Below are 20633 nucleotides of genomic sequence, written 5' to 3' on the forward strand. Positions count from 1 at the left end.
TATCGCCAAGAAAGGAAATAGTTGATTATGAAGGTATGTTTTATCTTCCAAAAGAATGATGAAATTTAATTTCTTGAATTTCGAAGAGACTCGGAACCTGTGACCAATGTGCCAAACTCGACTAGTTATTTTAACCTAGGCAAAAACTTGTGTGAGACGGTCTCAGTATTTTGTGAGACGGATATCTTGTTTGGTTCATCCATGAAAAAATATTACTTTTTATACTAAGAATATTACTTTTTATTGTGAATATCGGTAGAGTTGACCCGTCTCACAGATAAAAATTCGTTAGACCGTCTCACAAGAGACCTACTCTTTAAGGTACATGATTGTTTTATGCTTCATGCCAACTGGTAAAGTCGCCATGCAGTTGAGATGGAGTACAAAAATCCCAATATTTTAGTAGCATTCTCAGGATTCTTTCCATGCTCATCTACTGTGCTTCCATTATGTTAACCGCCATCTCTCACATTCATAACTATGAAACATCCAACTCCATAAATTGTGAGATGCTACGAGATACATAAATCCGTCATCATCAACCAAAACACGTGAGATACATGCTTGAGCCACGTAAAAAAAATGTAGCAATGACACCATTGGATTTACCCTACCCATAGAACGCTCGTGGCATCAATAACTCATCCTTAAATTTTCGTTATTCTTGCCTTTTGACCCTCCAAGAAATGATTGCAGAAAGAATCGGGGCGTATTCAAGAGGACCGGGGACAGCGCCAAATTGAGAAATTTTTCATCTTCAGGAGGACCACGCCCTTTTTCCTTAGTCCCTGATCATCCCATGGTAGAACCAGAAGCCATTTACTGGACAATTAATCACAGGAAAAATTTAAAATCTGCGGTTACTTTTTCTTAAAAACCCGAGATTTACCACCTCACAAACTCCATTGAGTCATCCCCAACCGCTTTGGTTGGCCAGATAGATACAAGATATATATTACGCACGAGAAAAGCAAAAGGTGCACTTCCAAACAAAGGGGGACCAAGTGTCATTAATGCACAAAACGATTTCATCCAAACACAGCACCACAAACCATCAAGTGGATTGAGTGTCTTATGAAAATAACTTGACCCGAGTTGAAGGAGAAAGGAACCAAGAAATCCCAAGAGTATTTGTTTTTTACTCCCTGGACATAATTTCAATATTCGTTGAAATTCACATACTACGGAAATAAAATATTAGAAATACCAAAACTTAATACTTGAACATTCATTAGAAATACCATGCTAAAACTTAGTACTTGAGTATCAACATTTCGTATATAACATGAAAAAAATGATAATATTAATTTATAAATGCTGGAGCGGCAAATTTAAGGCTCTGAGTCACGTTTGAACTTTTTTACAAATTGATGTTTCGATCTCTATGTTTTCAAATAAATATTGTCTTTGAATAAAATTTGCTTTAATCCCATTTCATTTATCTTATATAAACATCAACAATAGATGAAACGCGAGCTAGAATAAATTTAAAGGGAACTTAGAAGCACAAACTGCTCCAAAACCTGAAAAAATGAAGGTTCTATCTCAAGATTCATGAGATGCTGCGTTTTCTCGTTCGAGATGCTCACTAGCTTCCTTTAAGGACAACAGTTCTTGCAACAATGTTGCCAGTTTAGATTCATTGTTCGCACGAATATTGGCTGGGACCTTTTCTTGGGTGTCCCGGAGCACTTGTTTTTTTCTTCAAGCCATCACATTGGCTGCAAGAGAAATTCAGTCAGCAAGGAAGAGATATGAAAACTTTAATCATTCTTCCTAAACATGGTTCAAGAAATGTAGGAATAACTGGGACTAAAAATTCTAGCATAGCACAGCAGAAATAGGAAATTTTACAGTCAATCCAAATTAGTTCTAAACTCAATTTGAGAACAATACAAATCGAAAGTTCATGCAATCAACACTGGTTAGGCTTGAGAACAAAAGAGATGTGACAGCATGTAACCGAATCAAACACATTTGAGGTTCAATTGACCTACTCCAACTGGTTATGACTGGATTTGACTTTCGAATATAATAAGGATATTCATCCAATTACGCATTCAGAGTACACAAAAATAATAACAAGAAAGAAGATAGTCCGAGATATCTCTTACATCTTTACATCCTCCATCTTCTTCTTGATCTTGTCGTGTTCAGCGTCTAGATTAATGCTCCCTCGCAACTTGAGGTAAACTGAAAGAATTTCGTTGACCACGTCGACTTTACAACCCACTGGCTTATCATCACTCTCACTCAAAACGTAAGAACCATTTTAAAATTCAGAGGAAACTGTTGGGAAGGGTATAACAAGAAAAATTCTGAATGTGCGTAATGGAAAAATCAAATGAAGTCGACATAGAAAAACCATGTTACATACATTCAGAGACGATAATGTGGCAAGAGTAACAATCTCCAGTTCATGGTTCTTGATGGTTTCATATGTATCGTTTGTTCGACATTGAATAAAAGCTGCTCGCCTGGAAAACAGTAGCATTTTTCATAATAGTCACAGCAGGAACTAGCCATATTTACTCAAACAAGTATTTAGAACTCTTAAAGAATGCTTCATAAATCAGTCATTGATCACATATTTTAATTTACGAATTACTGACTTCAGTAACTTTAAACAACCAACTAAAAAATAAAGGAGACAAAAAATAAGAATAGAAGCGATACTTCAAATGACAGCAATAATCCATCTTATTCATAATTCTACCAGCAAACTGGCTACAAAAACAAACAATACCCACTGAAAAAAAAAAATATGACCATGTTTCGTTTGGTTTCTGTTATCTTTTCCTTGGTCCGATATGCATTAAATAGCAATTGCCTGTTCTCTTCACATGATAGCGGTGGATAATTTTTTCTTTACCTTTCGTGTCTCTCATTTGGCGGCAACTGTGACCGAAGGGCCCTCAGTGATTTCACTAGAGAATCGACCATATCCATCTCCAACTCAACATCTTCATTGGTCCAACACTACAGACAGAAAGAATGGATTTGAAGGAGACTGATTATGCGAAGCGAAACAATCATCTGGCCTTAAAACCAAAATCATTTCAACATGCAATGAGAAATCCAGTATGAGGACCTTAAAACACTATTAGTGTCCTTACAGTGTATGAAACAGGAATAACTGCAGAATAGAAACAGTAAATCAACAGCATAAGACTGCCATCAAAGTTATCGCAACAAATAAGCAGATAGAGCTAATGTAACTAAGCACTGGCCTTGGGTTGAAATATAAAAGAACGCAGTAAGTAACTCACGAGTCACGGTCGCTAGCTATACATTAAAAAATTTGTATAGATTTACCTCCACGAATGATGGATATTCACATATCATAATTGATTCTTTCCTTGTAAAATCTTTCTTAGAAGGAAGGCGCTGCCACAATTCTTCAGTGACGAAGGGCATGAAAGGATGAAGTAACCGTAAACCATAATCCAAACACAGCCACAAAGTATCTTGTGCAAATCTTCTTGCAGACTCATATGCCGGATCATTATCAGTAAAATATGGCTTAATTACTTCAATAAAAACATCACACAATTGAAATTGCCACCATGAATATACAGCTGATGCAGCATCAGAAAATTCATAGGAATCTAGAGAGACAACATTTTTTGATATAGCTTTGTTCAGCACAGAGAGTATCCACTTGCAGCTGAAAGGCATGGCGGCAGAAACAATCTTTGCTGGAGGAATGTAATCATCTCCAAGTTTACTCATGGCAAACCTTGTCGCATTCCAGAGCTTGTTACACCATTGCCGGTATCCAACAACCCTTTGAATGTCCAGATTTATTTTCTCTGACTGAAAGAGAACAATACAAAACTAACCTCTGAAGCCAAGAAGGAAATTGCAGAAATTTCTGGAAATAAAACAGAAAATAAATATTAACCTGAGCTGTGTATGACAAAAGGGCAAATCGCAGAGCGTCTGCACCACATTCAGGAATACTGTGGGGGCCCGTGCTCCTGATTAATATTTAATGACCAAACAACCAGGATTTATTAATGTAAACAGCGAAAGCGATTAAAAGTTTTCTTTTTGGACCAATAGAAATTTCGGCATGACCTCCCCATAAGTAGGGCATCCCAAAAATTTCCAAACAACACAAACAACATTTATATACTCGAAATAAAGTCACAACATCAATTCACAACCTATAGTCTCATTGGCCAGGACTAGCATATACAGAGCCGACAAGGCTCGCTCACACAACAACAATCCAAAACATCGTAAAAATAATAGTACAACTACACAGGGCATTCCCTGGCAAAAGTATGACTCCATAATATAATATCTGGGAACTCTCAATCACAATCCAACTACTGGGCACCGCTACCTGATGCTCCACCGGACGCGTCAAATCCTCCTGGACAACCTACTATGGCATCAAAAACAACCACAGCATAAAAAGAAACGAGGGGTCGGGCCCCAGTACGACGAACCAGTAATATTACGACAAATATAACTGACATGAAATAACATCAAGTAAAATATGATGCAATGCAATGTAATACAATGCGTGAAAGGTAACAACCGATAACGGATACCAAACGGAGTTCAAATGAATCGCATCAACAACAGTAACAGTGGCCACCCGTGCCAGGAACGTAGCAACGCAACATCAAGTCGCCACTCATCCATGCACGTAGCATCGAGGGTACGGGAGCTACCCGCTCAGCCCTCATACAAGTCATCAGGAGTGCTAGTCTTACCCACCAGCTCCATCGATGACGCAACAACTCGATAGATCAATATCAATAGCAATCAAAGGAGTCAAGGCTCGAAATTCTATGCACCAATAGTATCAACTCAAATGAATGCATGAATCCAATCACGTATTCACAGAAGCACATAAAGCACGCCACAACTCATTACAAAGTACTTAACGTCCTTTCACATCATATAGACGTCATAATAAAACAGTTCATGCGTACCTCAACTGACTTTAATTTACCACAAAATATCTTAAATATTTCCCGAAAACTCCAATCCTGTGGCAAAATTATTTATTGCACATCAATTCCTATCTTAGTTAAATAATCAAGGAATTTATCGAAAATAATTCCAAAATTCACACTAAATTTCCAGAACTTATAATTTTAATTTACAACATCTTAACGGTGTCCGACTAGCGCATGTACAGCTCAAAAGTCGAAATATCCCAATTTATAAATCTGAAAATTCGAAATTCAGCAAACTAAATTCTGAAAAAGTCGATAAATTCCTCGAATCGACTCAATAATTCACCTACAATCAATAATACAACATATATCAATTGTTGGAATTCGAATTATTCAAAATACCCAAAATTTTGTAACCTTAAATACCTCAAGCTTCGAAGTAAAGCTCTAGGAAACTTAAACCGAGAGTTTCCTCACAAATTCCGGCGAAAACGAGCGGCGGTCTCCGACGGGTTTCCGAGAATCGCAAGTTTTCTTAGCAAATAGGGTATCACTGGATAGCCCTTGTCGAGAGGATTCCGAATATGTATTTACTTTAATTTTTCGATCATCCGGTTTGGCCACAATCGACGATCAAAGATTCGAAATTATAAGGAAAGAAAACCGAAGCTTGCTGCGAGAAGTTACGGGAAAGGGAAAAGCGCTTCTGATCTTTTTTTTTTAATTATTTTTATTTTTTTAAAAAAAAAACTTACTTGATAAATGGGCTGGGCTTTGGGGAGTTCTTGGGCTGGGCTCTCACATTCTCCCCTACTAATAAAAGATTTCGTCCTCGAAATCTACCATACACTACATTTAGACAAAATTGGTTTACAAACATTTACCACTGATAGTACATAAGGAAATCAGAATACATGGAATAATTTATTACATCTTCAAACAAATGAGGTCATTCTTGACGCATCTTAGCCTCTAATTCCCATGTAGCTTCTTCTCTCCCATGTCTACTCCACTGCACCATAACCAGTGGAATCGTCTTATTCCTAAGTTGTTTTTCTTTACGATCAAGAATTTGCACTGGATGCTCAACATAGCTAAGGAAACTATCCAACTCCACCTCATCAGTACTCAAAACATGAGAAGGATCTGGCTCGTACTTTCGTAGCATAGATACATGAAACACATCATGCATCGCAGACAAACTCTGTGGCAAGTCCAAACGATAAGCCAAAGTGCCAATCCTCTCAACAATCGCATATGGACAAATATAACGCGGAGCTAGCTTCTCTTTCCGCCCAAATCTCATAGTACCACGAAACGGTGATACTTTCAAGAAAACCTGATCGCCAACCTGAAATTCTAAAGGCCTACGCCTTTTATTAGCATAACTGGCTTGACGATCCTGAGCTGCTTTCATTCTTTTCCTGATCATTTCAACTTTGTCTTTCATTTCTTGAATAAATTCTGGCATTGACATCTGTCGTTCTCCTACATCTTCCCAGCATATCGGAGATCTAGATTTTCTGCCATATAGAGCTTCAAATGGTGCCATCCCGATGGTTGCTTGAAAACTGTTATTGTAAGAGAATTCAACTAGTGACAATGATTCTTGCCAACCACCACTAAAATCCATAACGACTGCTCGCAACATGTCCTCGAGTGTCTGAATGGTCCTCTCTGACTGACCATCTGTCTGTGGGTGATATGCAGTGCTCATTGCCAACTTTGAACCCAATGCTGATTGCAAACTGCCCCAAAACTTCGAAGCAAACCTGGGATCATGATTTGATACTATGGTTACAGGCACACCATGCAATCTCACTACATGATCAATGTACATTTTTGCCATTTTCTTATAAGTACAAGTACGATCATAAGGAATAAAATGAGCTGATTTAGACAATCTATCAATAATCACCCAAATCGCATCACAGCCACGATTAGAACGAGGTAGGTGTGTCAAAAAATCCATAGCAATGTGCTCCCAATTCCACTGTGGAACTTCAAGACTATGTAACATACCACTAGGTCTCATTCTCTCAGCTTTAACCTGTTGGCACGTCAAACATTTAGCCACAAAGTCAGAAATCTCTTTCTTCATACCTTCCCACCAGTAATGGGATTTCAAGATATGATACATCTTTCTGATTTCAGGATGAACATTGTGTCGACTACAATGAGATTCTCGAAGTATAGCTTCCTTTAAGTCTATCAAATTCGGAACCACGAGTCTACCATTATAGCGTAGACATCCATCTGAAGCAACACTGAACTTGCCTGATTGACCTGTCTGAGTCAATTCTTTCAATTTATGAACATGCGAATCAATTTTCTGTTCTGCTTTGATTTTAGAAACAATATGTGGTTCAACTTGGATAGCTGAAACTATAAAGTAATCGCCCCTAGACTGGTAAGTCCATCCTAAAGTTCCCAAATGCTCATGAACTTTTGAAATAGTTAAAGATGCCAACATTCTAGGCTGAACCTTCCTGCTCAGAGCATCTGCAACTTGATTCATTCGCCCTGGTTGGTACTGAATCTCACAATCAAAGTCCTTAAGCAATTCCAACCATCGACGCTGTCTCATATTCAAGTCAGACTGTGTGAAAAGATACTTCAGACTCTTGTGATCAGAATAAATCACAAATTGTTCTCCGTACAGGTAATGACGCCATATCTTTAACGCAAATACAATGGCATCTAACTCCAAATCATGAACTGGATATCGAGTCTCATGTGGTTTCAACTGACGAGATGCATATGCAATCACTCGTTCATTTTGCATCAAAACACAACCCAGTCCATTTAGAGAAGCATCTGTACAGACAACAAATCCACCTGAGCCTGAAGGCAAAGCTAGCACTGGAGATGTGGTCAACTTTTCTTTCAAAGTCCGAAAACTAGACTCACATTCTGCAGTCCATACAAAACGTCGATCTTTCTGTGTCAACTGGGTCATAGGCCTAGCTATTCTAGAAAATCCCTCAATGAAACGCCTATAATACCCAGCTAATCCCAAAAAACTTCGAATCTCTGACACATTGGTTGGTTTAGGCCAATTGATAACACCTTCAACTTTACTAGGATCAACAGATACTCCTTGTGCAGATATAACATGGCCTAAAAATAAAACTCTGTCCAACCAGAACTCACACTTAGAAAATTTGGCATACAATTGCGCTTCTCTAAGTGTTTGGAGAACTAATTTCAAATGTTCTTCGTGCTCTTTCTGTGAATTGGAATAAATCAAGATGTCATCAATGAAAACGATAACAAATTTATCTATGAATTCCCGGAATACACGATTCATTAGATCCATAAACACTGCGGGTGCATTAGTCAAACCGAAAGGCACAACTAGGAATTCATAGTGTCCATAACGTGTCCGAAATGCGGTCTTAGAAACATCTTTCTCTCGGACTCTAAGCTGATGATACCCGGAACGAAGATCAATTTTAGAATACACAGAAGTACCCTGCAACTGATCAAACAAGTCATCAATACGCGGCAGAGGATATTTATTCTTCACAGTAGCCCGGTTTAACTGCCGATAATCGATGCACATTCCCATCGTTCCGTCTTTCTTCTTTACAAACAATACTGGAGCTCCCCAAGGCAACATACTGGGTCTGATATAGCCTTTTTCCAGTAAATCATGAAGATATTCTTTGAGTTCTTTCAATTCTGTCGGGGCTAAACGATATGGTGCTCTAGAAATAGGATTTGTCCCTGGCATTAATTCAATGCTAAGATCTATTTCCCTTTGAGGCGGAAAGCCTGGAATCTCATCAGGAAATACATCTGGAAAATTCTTGACAACGGGAATGTCTGAAACTTTCAATCGTTCTTTCTGTGTTGCATCAAGAGCATAGATAAAAAATTCTTCATTGCCGATTGACAACAACCTGAACATTTCCATTGCAGATACTAATGAAATTCGAGACTGTGAATCATAACCATAAAAATTCCATTTGCTGCCATAATACGGTCTAAATCTGACAACTCCATGGAAACAATCCACAGTGGCTCGATAATTCGTCAACACATCCATACCCAGAATACAGTCAAAATCAGTCATGGCTAATTTGATTAGATTTATTATCATAATATTACCCTCAAATCTAATCACACAGTTCAAAATTATCTCATGGGACATCAAGTATACACCGACAGGAGTAGCCACAGACACAGTATCCAACAACGGAATAGTAGCAATCTCATGCTCATCAACAAATGCAGCAGATAAAAATAAATGAGATGCTCATGTGTCTATCAATATGCGTGCAGGATAGTCAAAAACATAACAAATACCTGCAATCACTCCTCCTGGTGCATCCTGAGCCTGGTCTTGAGTCAAAGCATGGACTTGGGCTTGCTGTGGCCCTGGAAATGGCTGCTGAATAGGACCTTTGGGAGGTGGATAACTAGACTGCTGAAATGATTGGGTAGGAGCATATGGTCTAAAGACAGGTCCACGAGGAACTTGACCAAACTGTTGTGGCTGGAACTGCTGTCTCCCTGGATTAGGACATACCCTAGGCGTAATGTCCAACCTGACCACAATTATGACAAGTCCCCTGAACTCCTATACATTGGGAACTAAAATGTCGACCACCACATCGGTCACAATGCACAGTGCTAGACGACCCAACAAAACCTCCCCCTCGTGCACTGCCTGAACTGGAGGAGCTGGATTGAGACTTCTTCTTGAATTGCTTTCCTTTTACCTTGTACCTCTGCTGTTTGGGTTGTTGGTATGACTGTACAGGCTGATATGGAGGTAAATCCAATGGCATTGACATACTACTCCCAGATCCCTGAGAAACAGATGATGGACCTGGCTGTGGGTCTCCTCTGAGCAAACTTGCTTCAATTTTCTTCGCCTTTTCCACTGCTTGAACATACGTATTAGGCGATCCAATCATAACCAAAGTATGAACAGTCCGCTGCAACCCGTGCAGAAAACGTGATAGTTTAGCCTGATCATTCCTAGCAACATGTGGAACATAGGACAAAAGAGCAGAAAACTGTGAAGCATATTCCACCACTGATTTATTGCCCTGCACCAACTGATTGAACTCTTCTTCTTTAGCAGCATAATATGATGGTGGTGCATATTCTTGGGTAAAGTGAGCACGAAAAGCATCCCAAGTAATAATTTCACCAGAGTCCTTCATTGCTTCCTTTGTGGCTTCCCACCAGAGTTGTGCTCGGTCTTTAAGTTGGTAGATGGCAAGCTTCAATCTAATATCTTGGAATACTCCAACAAGTTAAATAGATGATTTATACTTTTCAGCCAGTCTGCTGCTTTTTCTCCGCTCTCATTGCCAAAGAATTTTGGAGGACGTAAATCTTGAAACTGAGAAATTATTAACTGCATTCCTCCAACTTTCTGCTTCAGCTGTTCCACTTCTTGTTCAATCGCTACCTGTCTAGCTCCAGGTCTTTCAGGTCGAGGAGGTTTTTGGTTAGCTTCTTCTTCAACATTTTGAGCGACTTGTCCTCGAGGTCGACCACGTCTACCTCTAATGATATCTGCAAGTCCTCGAACATTTTGCGCCTCAGATTCCTGCGTTATTTCTTTTCCTTTTCTACCTCTTCCTCCAGGTGCCATTCTACAAGACACGAGGATTAAATCCATAGGCAGATAACAGGTAAAAGAAAGTTATAGGCAATTTCTAAACTACATACTATGTCTAATCAGCTAGTCGTTCTAACGCAGGTAAATTCAAGCAAATCACACCAAATAATTCAAATAAGAGCAAATAGTCAAACACATGCACAATCATGTTATTTGTGTCTAGACTCAAGTGCCCTAGACTCTAATTCGAGCATATCCCAGTTACGCTCTGATACCAACTGTGGGGGCCCGTGCTCCTGATTAATATTTAATGACCAAACAACCAGGATTTATTAATGTAAACAACGAAAGCGATTAAAAATTTTCCTTTTGGGCCAATAGAAATTTCGGCATGACCTCCCCATAAGTAGGACATCCCAAAAATTTTCAAACAGCACAAACAACATTTATATACTCGAAATAAAGTCACAACATCAATTCACAACCTATAGCCTCACTGGCCAGGACTAGCATATACAGAGCCGACAAGGCTCGCTCACACAACAAAAATCCAAAACATTGTAAAAATAATAGTACAGCTACACAAGGCATTCCCTGGCAAAAGTATGATTCCATAATATAATATCTGGGAACTCTCAATCACAATCCAACTACTGGGCACCGCTACTTGACGCTCCACCGGACGCGTCAAATCCTCCTGGATAACCTACTATGGCATCAAAAACAACCACAGCATAAAAAGAAACGAGGGGTCGGGTCCCAGTACGACGAACCAGTAATATTACGACAAATATAACTGACATGAAATAACATCAAGTAAAATATGATGCAATGCAATGTAATGCAATGCGTGAAAGGTAACAACCGATAACGGATACCAAACGGAGTCCAAATGAATCGCATCAACAACAGTAACAGTGGCCACCCGTGCCAGGAACGTAGCAACGCAACATCAAGTCGCCACTCATCCATGCACGTAGCATCGAGGGTACGAGAGCTACCCGCTCAGCCCTCATGCAAGTCATCAGGAGTGCTAGTCTTACCCACCAGCTCCATCGATGACGCAACAACTCGATAGATCAATATCAATAGCAATCAAAGGAGTCAAGGCTCGAAATTCTATGCACCAATAGTATCAACTCAAATGAATGCATGAATCCAATCACGTATTCACAGAAGCACATAAAGCACGCCACAACTCATTACAAAGTACTTAACGTCCTTTCACATTATATAGACGTCATAATAAAACAGTTCATGCGTACCTCAACTGACTTTAATTTACCACAAAATATCTTAAATATTTCTCGAAAACTCCAATCCTGTGGCAAAATTATTTATTGCACATCAATTCCTATCTTAGTTAAATAATTAAGGAATTTATCGAAAATAATTCCAAAATTCACACTAAATTTCCAGAACTTATAATTTCAATTTACAACATCTTAACTGGTGTCCGACTAGCGCATGTACAGCTCAAAAGTCGAAATATCCCAATTTATAAATCTGAAAATTCGAAATTCAGCAAACTAAATTCTGAAAAAGTCGATAAATTCCTCGAATCGACTCAATAATTCACCTACAATCAATAATACAACATATATCAATTGTTGGAATTCGAATTATTCAAAATACCCAAAATTTTGTAACCTTAAATACCTCAAGCTTCGAAGTAAAGCTCTAGGGAACTTAAACCGAGAGTTTCCTCACAAATTCCGGCGAAAACGAGCGGCGGTCTCCGACGGGTTTCCGAGAATCGCAAGTTTTCTTAGCAAAAAGAGTATCACTGGATAGCCCTTGTCGAGAGGATTCCGAATATGTATTTACTTTAATTTTTCGATCACCGGTGTGGCCACAATCGACGGTCAAAGATTCGAAATTATAAAGGAAAGAAAACCGAAGCTTGCTACGAGAAGTTACGGGAAAGAGAAAAGCGCTTCTGATTTTTTTTTTTAATTATTTTTATTTTTTTAAAAAAAAAAACTTACTTAATAAATGGGCTGGGCTTTGGGGAGTTCTTGGGCTGGGCTCTCAAAAATACCATTAGGAAAGTCCTTCACTTGCCCTTCTTTAGCAGTTTTCAATTCACTAGGATCCAAATTACCCTCCTCCAGTCTTTTGTGAAGATCTTTCAAGGTTACCCCATTAATCACTTCTAGAGGATCAATGACATTTCCTAAAGACTTGACATTTTGCGTCCATGTGCATCCCTGATCATAGGATGCAAGTAAACCTGCCCATAGTTAAGAATGAGTCTTCATTGGCAAGTTCCATTTCTAAAGTAAAGAAAAGTAAGTAGCTGTAAATCCTAATTGCTTGCGTGTAGATCTCCATTAGCTGCATTAGGTCAAACCGTCAAAATGAGGCCAGTGAAATGAAGCCAGTTTCAGGAGGAACTATTCTATATCTTACAAAAACATTCTTTAATCTCTTTTAAGACGCAACCGTGGCTTGTGATATAAGAAGTCCATAAACAAGCATCATCTAGAGATGAGTTAGAGAGAGAGAGAGCCTTCAAGTCTAAGTTGACATCAACAAACAATAAGGAGGCAAGCAAAGCATCAGTAAGTAACAAAATTTTAAACTTGAATGCCTCAAACATTTTGCAGGAAATGTATTGGAATGCATGCTCACCTTTCCAAAGGGTACATCACCTCCAAGCTTCATTCCCAACATCACCATACGAGCAACCCAGAAAAAGAGGATGTCATGACCCGTTTCCAGGACAGATGTTGGATAGAATGCTTTTAGATCATCAGTATCATCTGGCCAACCCAACACAGATAATGGAAAAAGACCTAGAAGAAAACCAAGTATCTAAAACATCTGGATCATGGAACAACTGGAAGTTCTTTTCGGTAAATATTTTGCTAACCTCCTCATAAGCCTCTTCCTCATTCCTAGCAACCACCCAATGGTCATTGTATGCACCAAGTTCCTTCAATTCGTCATCATCCAACATTGCATACCATGCCGGAACACGATGACCCCACCACAGTTGCCTTGAGATGCACCAATCACTGAATATTTTCAAGCCATCTACAATGTCCAGAAACCATTAGATGATACAAAATTCACAAAAATTATATGTGACCTGATGACATCAGATTATCAAGGAACTCATCAGAATCCAGATCAGTTTAAGTGTAACCACTAACCCCCATGTGGGTCAACCAACATAAGGAAAATAGCAAATAAAACTCCAAATCACATCATGTAAAAACCTTGATAAATCTTATTTTTCTTCCAAATCACTTTCAGTAAAAGCCTAAAACAAAAATATCAATTTACAGCTTTCCTTTTCCATTCAGCCGCATATTGTTTTGGGATGATCTCCATTTTCGGATTTGTTCCATCCATGACGGCATCAAGACCTTGTTGCGCCATGCTTTTGCAGTTGACATACCACTGGGGCTTTATAAAGGGCTCCCCCACATCATTGCTTCTCGAACAAATTCCAAGGCGCATCTCATTATTTTTATCACCTCTATAAAGTCCCTAAAAAAGAAGGAAAAAACTATAATTGATGGAATTTAATGTCAATAAAGTTTCTTGAGTCCTATAACAAAAAACTGCACAAATTTCCTGGTACAAGAATTCAACAGGAACCCTGCCTCTAGAAGTTGAACGAAACTAAATACGTATAATAGATGGTTTCTGAAGGACGTGTTGAAATCCATATGTATGTATGTATGTATGTATGTATGTATGTGTTTTAACATGAATCAAAGGCATATTGAGATACATTTGAAAATAGATTCTGGCACATAAATACATAATTCAGGCTTACTACGTAAAAGGGCCTACTTTAATCTTTTCAACGCAAATAAACCATAAAGTACCTTTTCCTTTAATGCCTCTATCAGAGCCACGCGAGCTTCAAATCGTGGCATCCCAACAAATTCTGGACCACCATTGCTGTTTATCTTTCCATCATCACTAAAAATGTTGATAAACTCAAGATTATGACGCTTTCCAACCTCGAAATCGTTAGGATCATGGGCCGGTGTTATCTGAAAAATAAATCATACTTTATTATAGTGGTTGCTTCTTATTGTAACGATCATGGTCTATTCCGATCTTGGGCTCCCTCGGGGGCCTTGTCTCATTGTTGAGTTCACTCTCCACACCAGGTTGATGGAGTGATACCTCCACAAGTGTCGAACCCATGAGCAATGGCGCATGGGAAAGCCCGTGAGGGACAAAGGCCCCAGTGGGAACCCAACAATGGGACAAGGCCCCCGAGGGAGCCCAAGATCGGGATAGCCCGTGGTCGTTACAATAAAAGGCGTTGGAAGAGTTCGAAAAATCAATTACAATCATTCAAGGCAGCAAAAATGATACTCACCTTAACAGCTCCAGTACCAAAATTCATATCTACAAGTACTGCATCGCTAACTATGGGCAGTTTCCTCCCATTGAAAGGATGAATGGCAAATTTCGCATGAACATGGCTATATCTTGTGTCATTTGGATGTATAGCAATTGCAGTATCACCCAACATTGTTTCCACCCTTGTAGTTGCCACAACAATCTCGCCTAAGCCTCATTCCAAAGGATAAGCAAATGAAGTCAGCACACCAAACTCCACAGGTTTTTGGTATCCAGGAACACGCAATGGCGTTCTCTCTTTGATTTCTATATATTCTACCTGATAATGTGAAGGAACTTCGGGAATTTTAGAATTCACTTGTTCTTATTCATAAGAAATAATGGTGAGTAAGAACCGTGGTATCTTACCTCAATATCAGATATTGCTGTCCTCAAGACACAATCCCAGTTCACTAGACACAGATCTCTAAAATTAAAATGAAAACAATTTTAGGATACACAAGGAACAGTGCACCCTACCTTCCTGTAAACCAGCACTAAAATTCAAGGTTCATTCAAAACACTGAAAAGTAGAAATGACTTTAAGTAGTAGGGGGAGCACATACCAACCAAAGAAGAAATTATCAAATATTTAAATTTCTGCTGTAAGGAAATAAATCATGAAAGGTTAAAAACCATGAGAACACTAACATAATAGCATGGCCTTGTGCTTATAACAAGTCGTATAAACCTCACTGTACAACAGAAGCATATCTTTTGGCATCAGACAAGTTACCTCAATTACGAGTGTAAAGTTAGTCATACGGATCACTTCAATTGCAAGTGTAAAATTAGGTCCAAGGCATGCGATGTTCAGAATGACATACTGAAACAAATACTCAAACCAGAAGCAAGGCTACCACAAGCAAAACCGAAACAAACAGCTCCAATACATTAACAATGTTATAACAACTGCACAGGATCGCTATACCTATATATAAGGCCTTCCTTGTAAAGTCTTACAAAAGCCTCGGTCACAGCCATTGGTCTTTTCTCATCCATGGTAAAACACTATTGTGCATTGGTTTCATGGCCAAATGGCAAAAAAAATAAAATAATATAAGAAACTTCATGAATTATGCACACAAAACTTGAAGTCTTTGATTTAAGAAAACATGTGAGATGACGATATAAAAAATTATCACCTCGCGAGACCAATCCAAAGATGCTCCCAAACATCGAAGTTGCTTCAGTATGGTGCCCCCATGCTCATTCTTCCATTTCCAAACCTAATAGCAAGTGCTCTAAATCAGATAAATTGTATCTTCAATACTGCTCAGAAGTCATGGCAAGAAAACTAATCCAGACCACACATTAATAGCTATATGTGTTTTCATGAGTTCCAAGTGTCGATAAAGATTATATCCCAAGGGCCAAGAGGGAAAAACCATAACACTAGAACAAGATATAAAAGGTCAAACTCACTTCATTGACAAATGCTTCCCGACCAACATCATGCCTAGTCATTTTCATTTCCCTCATAATTTTCTTCTCGACGACCACCTGAAAAATTTGCAATTTCTTTGGAAATCAACAAGTCTATTGTTGTAGCAATGGATATCAAAAGCATCATTATAGAACCCCAAAATCTTTCAAAAACAATCCTATTAATTCCAGCACTTTGACTTACCAAAAAACGCCAAATGTATTTTTAAGTTTTTCCATGATATAATTCCACATAATATATAATCTAAATGGCCAATTATTTCCAAAATCCTCCAGATTTTTACCAAAGGTGATTTCTTAAGATAAAGACCTCATGAATCATCTCAGGACATCATACAATACACAATGATTATTTGCATTTATTCAGAGTCAAGCCTTTCATGAGAAGAAACATCAATCACTCTTAGAGAAATACCTCCCACCCAAAATCACAAAAATGAAGCTCTGTAGATACCCACAAGAAAATTTCAAAAGAAATCAAATCACTCAACCTGTGTGGCAATTCCAGCATGGTCCATACCAGGTACCCACAATGTATTATATCCAGACATCCGCCTCAATAATTGTATCCTGGAGACAATATATTTATCAACAGAAAAAGGCTATCAATGTAGTTCAGTATAAACTCTAGCTTGGAAAAACACATCCTGCTAGAAGACCTGGATTGCTGCAGTAAGAGCATGACCAATATGTAGGGCCCCCGTAACATTGGGTGGAGGGAAAACCTGCACTCAGAAGGTGAAAAGGATGTTAATGAATGTTAGATACCTCTCATAATTTGGATTTCTGACATCTCTCCTATGTTAACTGTAAGAAACATATTTCACTGTATATCAGCATGTGTAGACGGTAGACATCAGCAAATTCAAGAATACACTCGACTTCGTTCCATTGAAAAACTCTTAGAACGATGTCAATAAAAAATGTTGTCAAAAAATAGTTGGTTTATCATGAAATTGGTGCTCCGTAATTTCTGTATAACGCAGGAGTTTGTAGAGTCCATCTACAACTATTTTTCTAACTTTCAGAATTCTTAATTTAAGTGGTACATGAATGTGTTACAGTTAGCAGAATCCATGTATGTTTTACCTAGATTGAACATAAAGATATTATACAACACATGGATCACAGACACACCAAACCAGGTAGAAGCAGTTTATATTTTATTGTCTTCCAGCTGTTACCTGACAACGAATATCATGCACAACTCAAGAAACTCACAATGACAAAAGGCTTTTTGGAGCTCTTCGCATCTGCCTCAACAAATTTAGACTTTTCCCACCATTCATACCATCTAGATTAGACATGCAAAGCAGAAGGATTAGAAAGAAAAGACGTACAGAGCATTCCCATTTGCAAAAAAAAAAAAATTGTTAATTAATAATTCTCACATACGTGCTCTCGACTGCGTTGGGATTGCAAGTTTTTGCCATTTGACTAGATAATTTTTTCTTCTCACCAAAGATGTGTCTGGGTCCTTATACTCCTCGGGGTTTTCCTCCTCCACTTCTCTTCTAGAATTTTTTTTCTTCCCGGGCTTTGGATCATTAGCTGCTTGTTGTGCCTGATTTTCAAATAAATGGGATGAGGATAGCATCATTATTGCCATTAAATAAAACCAGGTGAAATATCAGCATCATTTTATGCTTGGCATCATCCCTAATCTCAGGGGTGGCATCATTCCCAAGCTTAAGTGTAACCACAAACACAGAGAAAAATATGGTGTACTATACCTGAAATTTGGCTGCCTCTGCTTTTTGTGCCGCCTTAAGTTTTTTCAACTCCTTCTCTCTAGCCTACATAGAGAACCCATCAAAGACATAAAACCGATAAGTAAATACAAGGAGACACAAGTTTTAGAGTTCATGACAAATCAAAGCCGGGAACCACATGCCATCTATGACTGAGATGACATCCATTCACGTGGTCAAATCAAAACAGAACATGCAATGCCGTATCTAATCAAAAGTTAACGACTTTAATGCACACACATACGTATAGAAGTAAGTGATAATTTTTTTTAGGCCAGCGTGTTTCGTTTGGGTGTGTCCATAAATGTGTGTGCGGACAAACTATGGTCTACGCGACTATGCCAATTAAAACCAGTTTGATATGAGGAAAATCTTAGTAACCAGACAAGGTGGCAGTGCAGAAAATCGTGGTAACCAGACAATAAATAGACTAAAGATCAAACACAAGGTTTACACCTTTTATTTCTGTCACCCGGAATATTTACACTGAAATTCATAAACAAATTTTACACCTTCAATTTCAACCACCCAAGCGAATTACTCGATTACGCGAACTAGAAGGCCCATAACTCACTAATAAGTAAAGACAAACTATTGAATAAATTCTAAAAGATTGCCGCCCGCACCTTTTCTTCTTTCTTCTTTTTGTTGTCGAGCTCTTTCTGCGTCAACTCCTTCGACTCCATCGCTCCCCCTCCCTATCAGGATAATAGAATATTATCTCAAAATCGCTCTTGTATCTCCACCAATGCAGGAAATTTAGGGAAAAGGGATCCAAAAGTGATTTATTTAAAAAAAAGATCCATAAGTCAATTTTCTAGGTGGACTGTTACTTTTTCTCAAAATAGATTCTGTGTCGACCGATAAAAAAAAGAAAAGGAGAATTAATTAAATTAAAGGTTTTAATTAGAGTTAATGTAATAATCAAGAGTCAACTCCTTCTTTTTTTAAAAAAAAGTCAGAGTCCTTGTTTTTTAAATCTTTTATGTCTCAATCCCATTTTTTTAATTCACCCTGCATTAAATATGCGTGACAATGATTTGATAAATATTTAGTATTTTTTTTTGCAGTTTAATTGTAAAAACAAATAAAGATTGCAATTTTGAGATTGTTATGCTTTTATAAATATGATAATTAATGCAGCAGACTTAAATTTATCGTATTTATGTGTTATTTTATGTATTTAATGGTTTGAGATAATAAAAACGTTTTTTCACGCTTAAGCTTGAAAAGCTCGGAGCTCAACATTCGCACTCTGAGACGCTTCACACATTTTAGAACTTTGATAATTGATATTTACTTAAGATGGCATTTGGTAAATTTTTTCGTCTACTTATTATTTATTTATATTTATTATCAGTTTTAAAAATTATTTTTATTTATTTATTAAAATAAAAATATTTTGATCTTCCGTCAAAATAATATTCTCTCATTTTTTGGTATGTATATGAATACTCTCATTCACCGTATATTTCATTAATTTATCTTTTTATAATATGAATGTTTAAAATTTTATATAAGATTAATAAAAAAAATACATATATGCATACAAATATGTAAAAAAAATCTAAAAATTCAAATTGTAAAATATGAAAAATATTTTTTTAAAAACAAATGCTTGTAATAAAATTTGTATACCGTGTTTATATATATTATTTTAATTTTTTTAAAGATGCCATTTTATTTTTAAATTTTTATATATTTCACATGTATGTATATATATATAATTTAAATTTTTTTTAAAGATGCCATTTTATTTTTAAAATTTTATGTATTTAACATGTGGTATGGTGAGCTTCGAGTCCTAAGATGCGTAAAGTGCTAATGGATTGGTCCCACGAATTTTCCAGCTCCACTTTATTCAACGTGGGCGTTAAATTTAAGCCAAAAGTCCAACTTGTCTAATCTACGACTACCATCGCATCTCAATCGGAATACTATAGTTATGTATAAATCTACTTTATCTAATATATTTTTGAATATGTCTCTTGTGAGACAGTCTCATAAATCTTATCTGTGAGATAGCCTCACGAATATTCTCTATGAGACGGGTCAATCCTATCGATATTCACAATAAAAAAAATAATATTTTTTATTGGATGACTCAAATAAGATATCCTGTCTCACAAAATACGACTCGTGAGACCGTCTTACACAAATTTTTGTTTATATTTTTTGCATCAAAAAAGAAAAAATCTCTTTCTAATTCATTTAATTTAAAATTAATTGTACAAGGAATAATTTCGAAATATTTCTGAAAACTTGTCTTGCAACAATTATTTTATTCAATCATCATGTTCAGGTATAAACAATTTGTATAGTTATACTCAAAACTTCATTTCATCCAGAGTCGATTCTTTTTTATTCGCAAAAACTTCTGTTGTATATTCTGTTGTATATTGGGTTAGTGTATCAATATTATATCCACATTCGATAATCATATTGGTATATTATAATGCATGTAATCGTTATATCCAAAACTCATATTTGATATGAGTTCGTAGGTGGGGTTATTTTGTTTTTTAATTTCCGTCAACTATTTAATTAAGAAAATGACCTACTCGTGTG

At 37.4% G+C, this 20633-nt stretch overlaps 2 protein-coding genes and 1 pseudogene across 2 annotated transcripts; all 3 read right to left on the bottom strand.

Moving 5' to 3' along the window:
• Nucleotides 1–1384: 1384 nt before the first annotated feature.
• LOC142528202 (valine--tRNA ligase, mitochondrial 1) lies at nt 1385–12724 on the bottom strand. Its single transcript, XM_075633227.1, has 7 exons — nt 12534–12724; nt 3905–3958; nt 3316–3816; nt 2873–2979; nt 2366–2477; nt 2115–2248; nt 1385–1721 (listed from the first exon to the last, which is right to left on the bottom strand). Exons 3-7 carry the CDS (start codon nt 3730–3732, stop codon nt 1640–1642), a joined length of 852 nt encoding a protein of 283 aa, XP_075489342.1. The 5' UTR covers nt 3733–3816; nt 3905–3958; nt 12534–12724; the 3' UTR covers nt 1385–1639.
• On the bottom strand, nt 4257–18817 carry LOC142528201 (valine--tRNA ligase, mitochondrial 1-like; annotated as a pseudogene).
• Nucleotides 13012–13661, bottom strand: LOC142528524 (valine--tRNA ligase, mitochondrial 1-like). Its single transcript, XM_075633573.1, has 4 exons — nt 13649–13661; nt 13373–13536; nt 13132–13314; nt 13012–13017 (listed from the first exon to the last, which is right to left on the bottom strand). Exons 1-4 carry the CDS (start codon nt 13659–13661, stop codon nt 13012–13014), a joined length of 366 nt encoding a protein of 121 aa, XP_075489688.1.
• Nucleotides 18818–20633: the final 1816 nt, after the last annotated feature.

Source organism: Primulina tabacum, chromosome 16 (genome assembly GCF_025594145.1).
Source record: "Primulina tabacum isolate GXHZ01 chromosome 16, ASM2559414v2, whole genome shotgun sequence".
NCBI classification, from domain to species: Eukaryota; Viridiplantae; Streptophyta; class Magnoliopsida; order Lamiales; family Gesneriaceae; genus Primulina; species Primulina tabacum.

Coding starts and splice junctions, on each gene's coding strand:
- LOC142528202 (XM_075633227.1), bottom strand. CDS start 3,732: ATGAGTAAACTTGGAGATGATTACATTCCTCCAGCAAAGATTGTTTCT. Junction 2,980..3,315: donor AATATCCATCATTCGTGGAG/GTAAATCTATAC, acceptor TTCTGTCTGTAG/TGTTGGACCAATGAAGATGT. Junction 1,722..2,114: donor AAGATGGAGGATGTAAAGAT/GTAAGAGATATC, acceptor TTTCTCTTGCAG/CCAATGTGATGGCTTGAAGA.
- LOC142528524 (XM_075633573.1), bottom strand. Junction 13,315..13,372: donor AGGAAGAGGCTTATGAGGAG/GTTAGCAAAATA, acceptor CAGATGTTTTAG/ATACTTGGTTTTCTTCTAGG.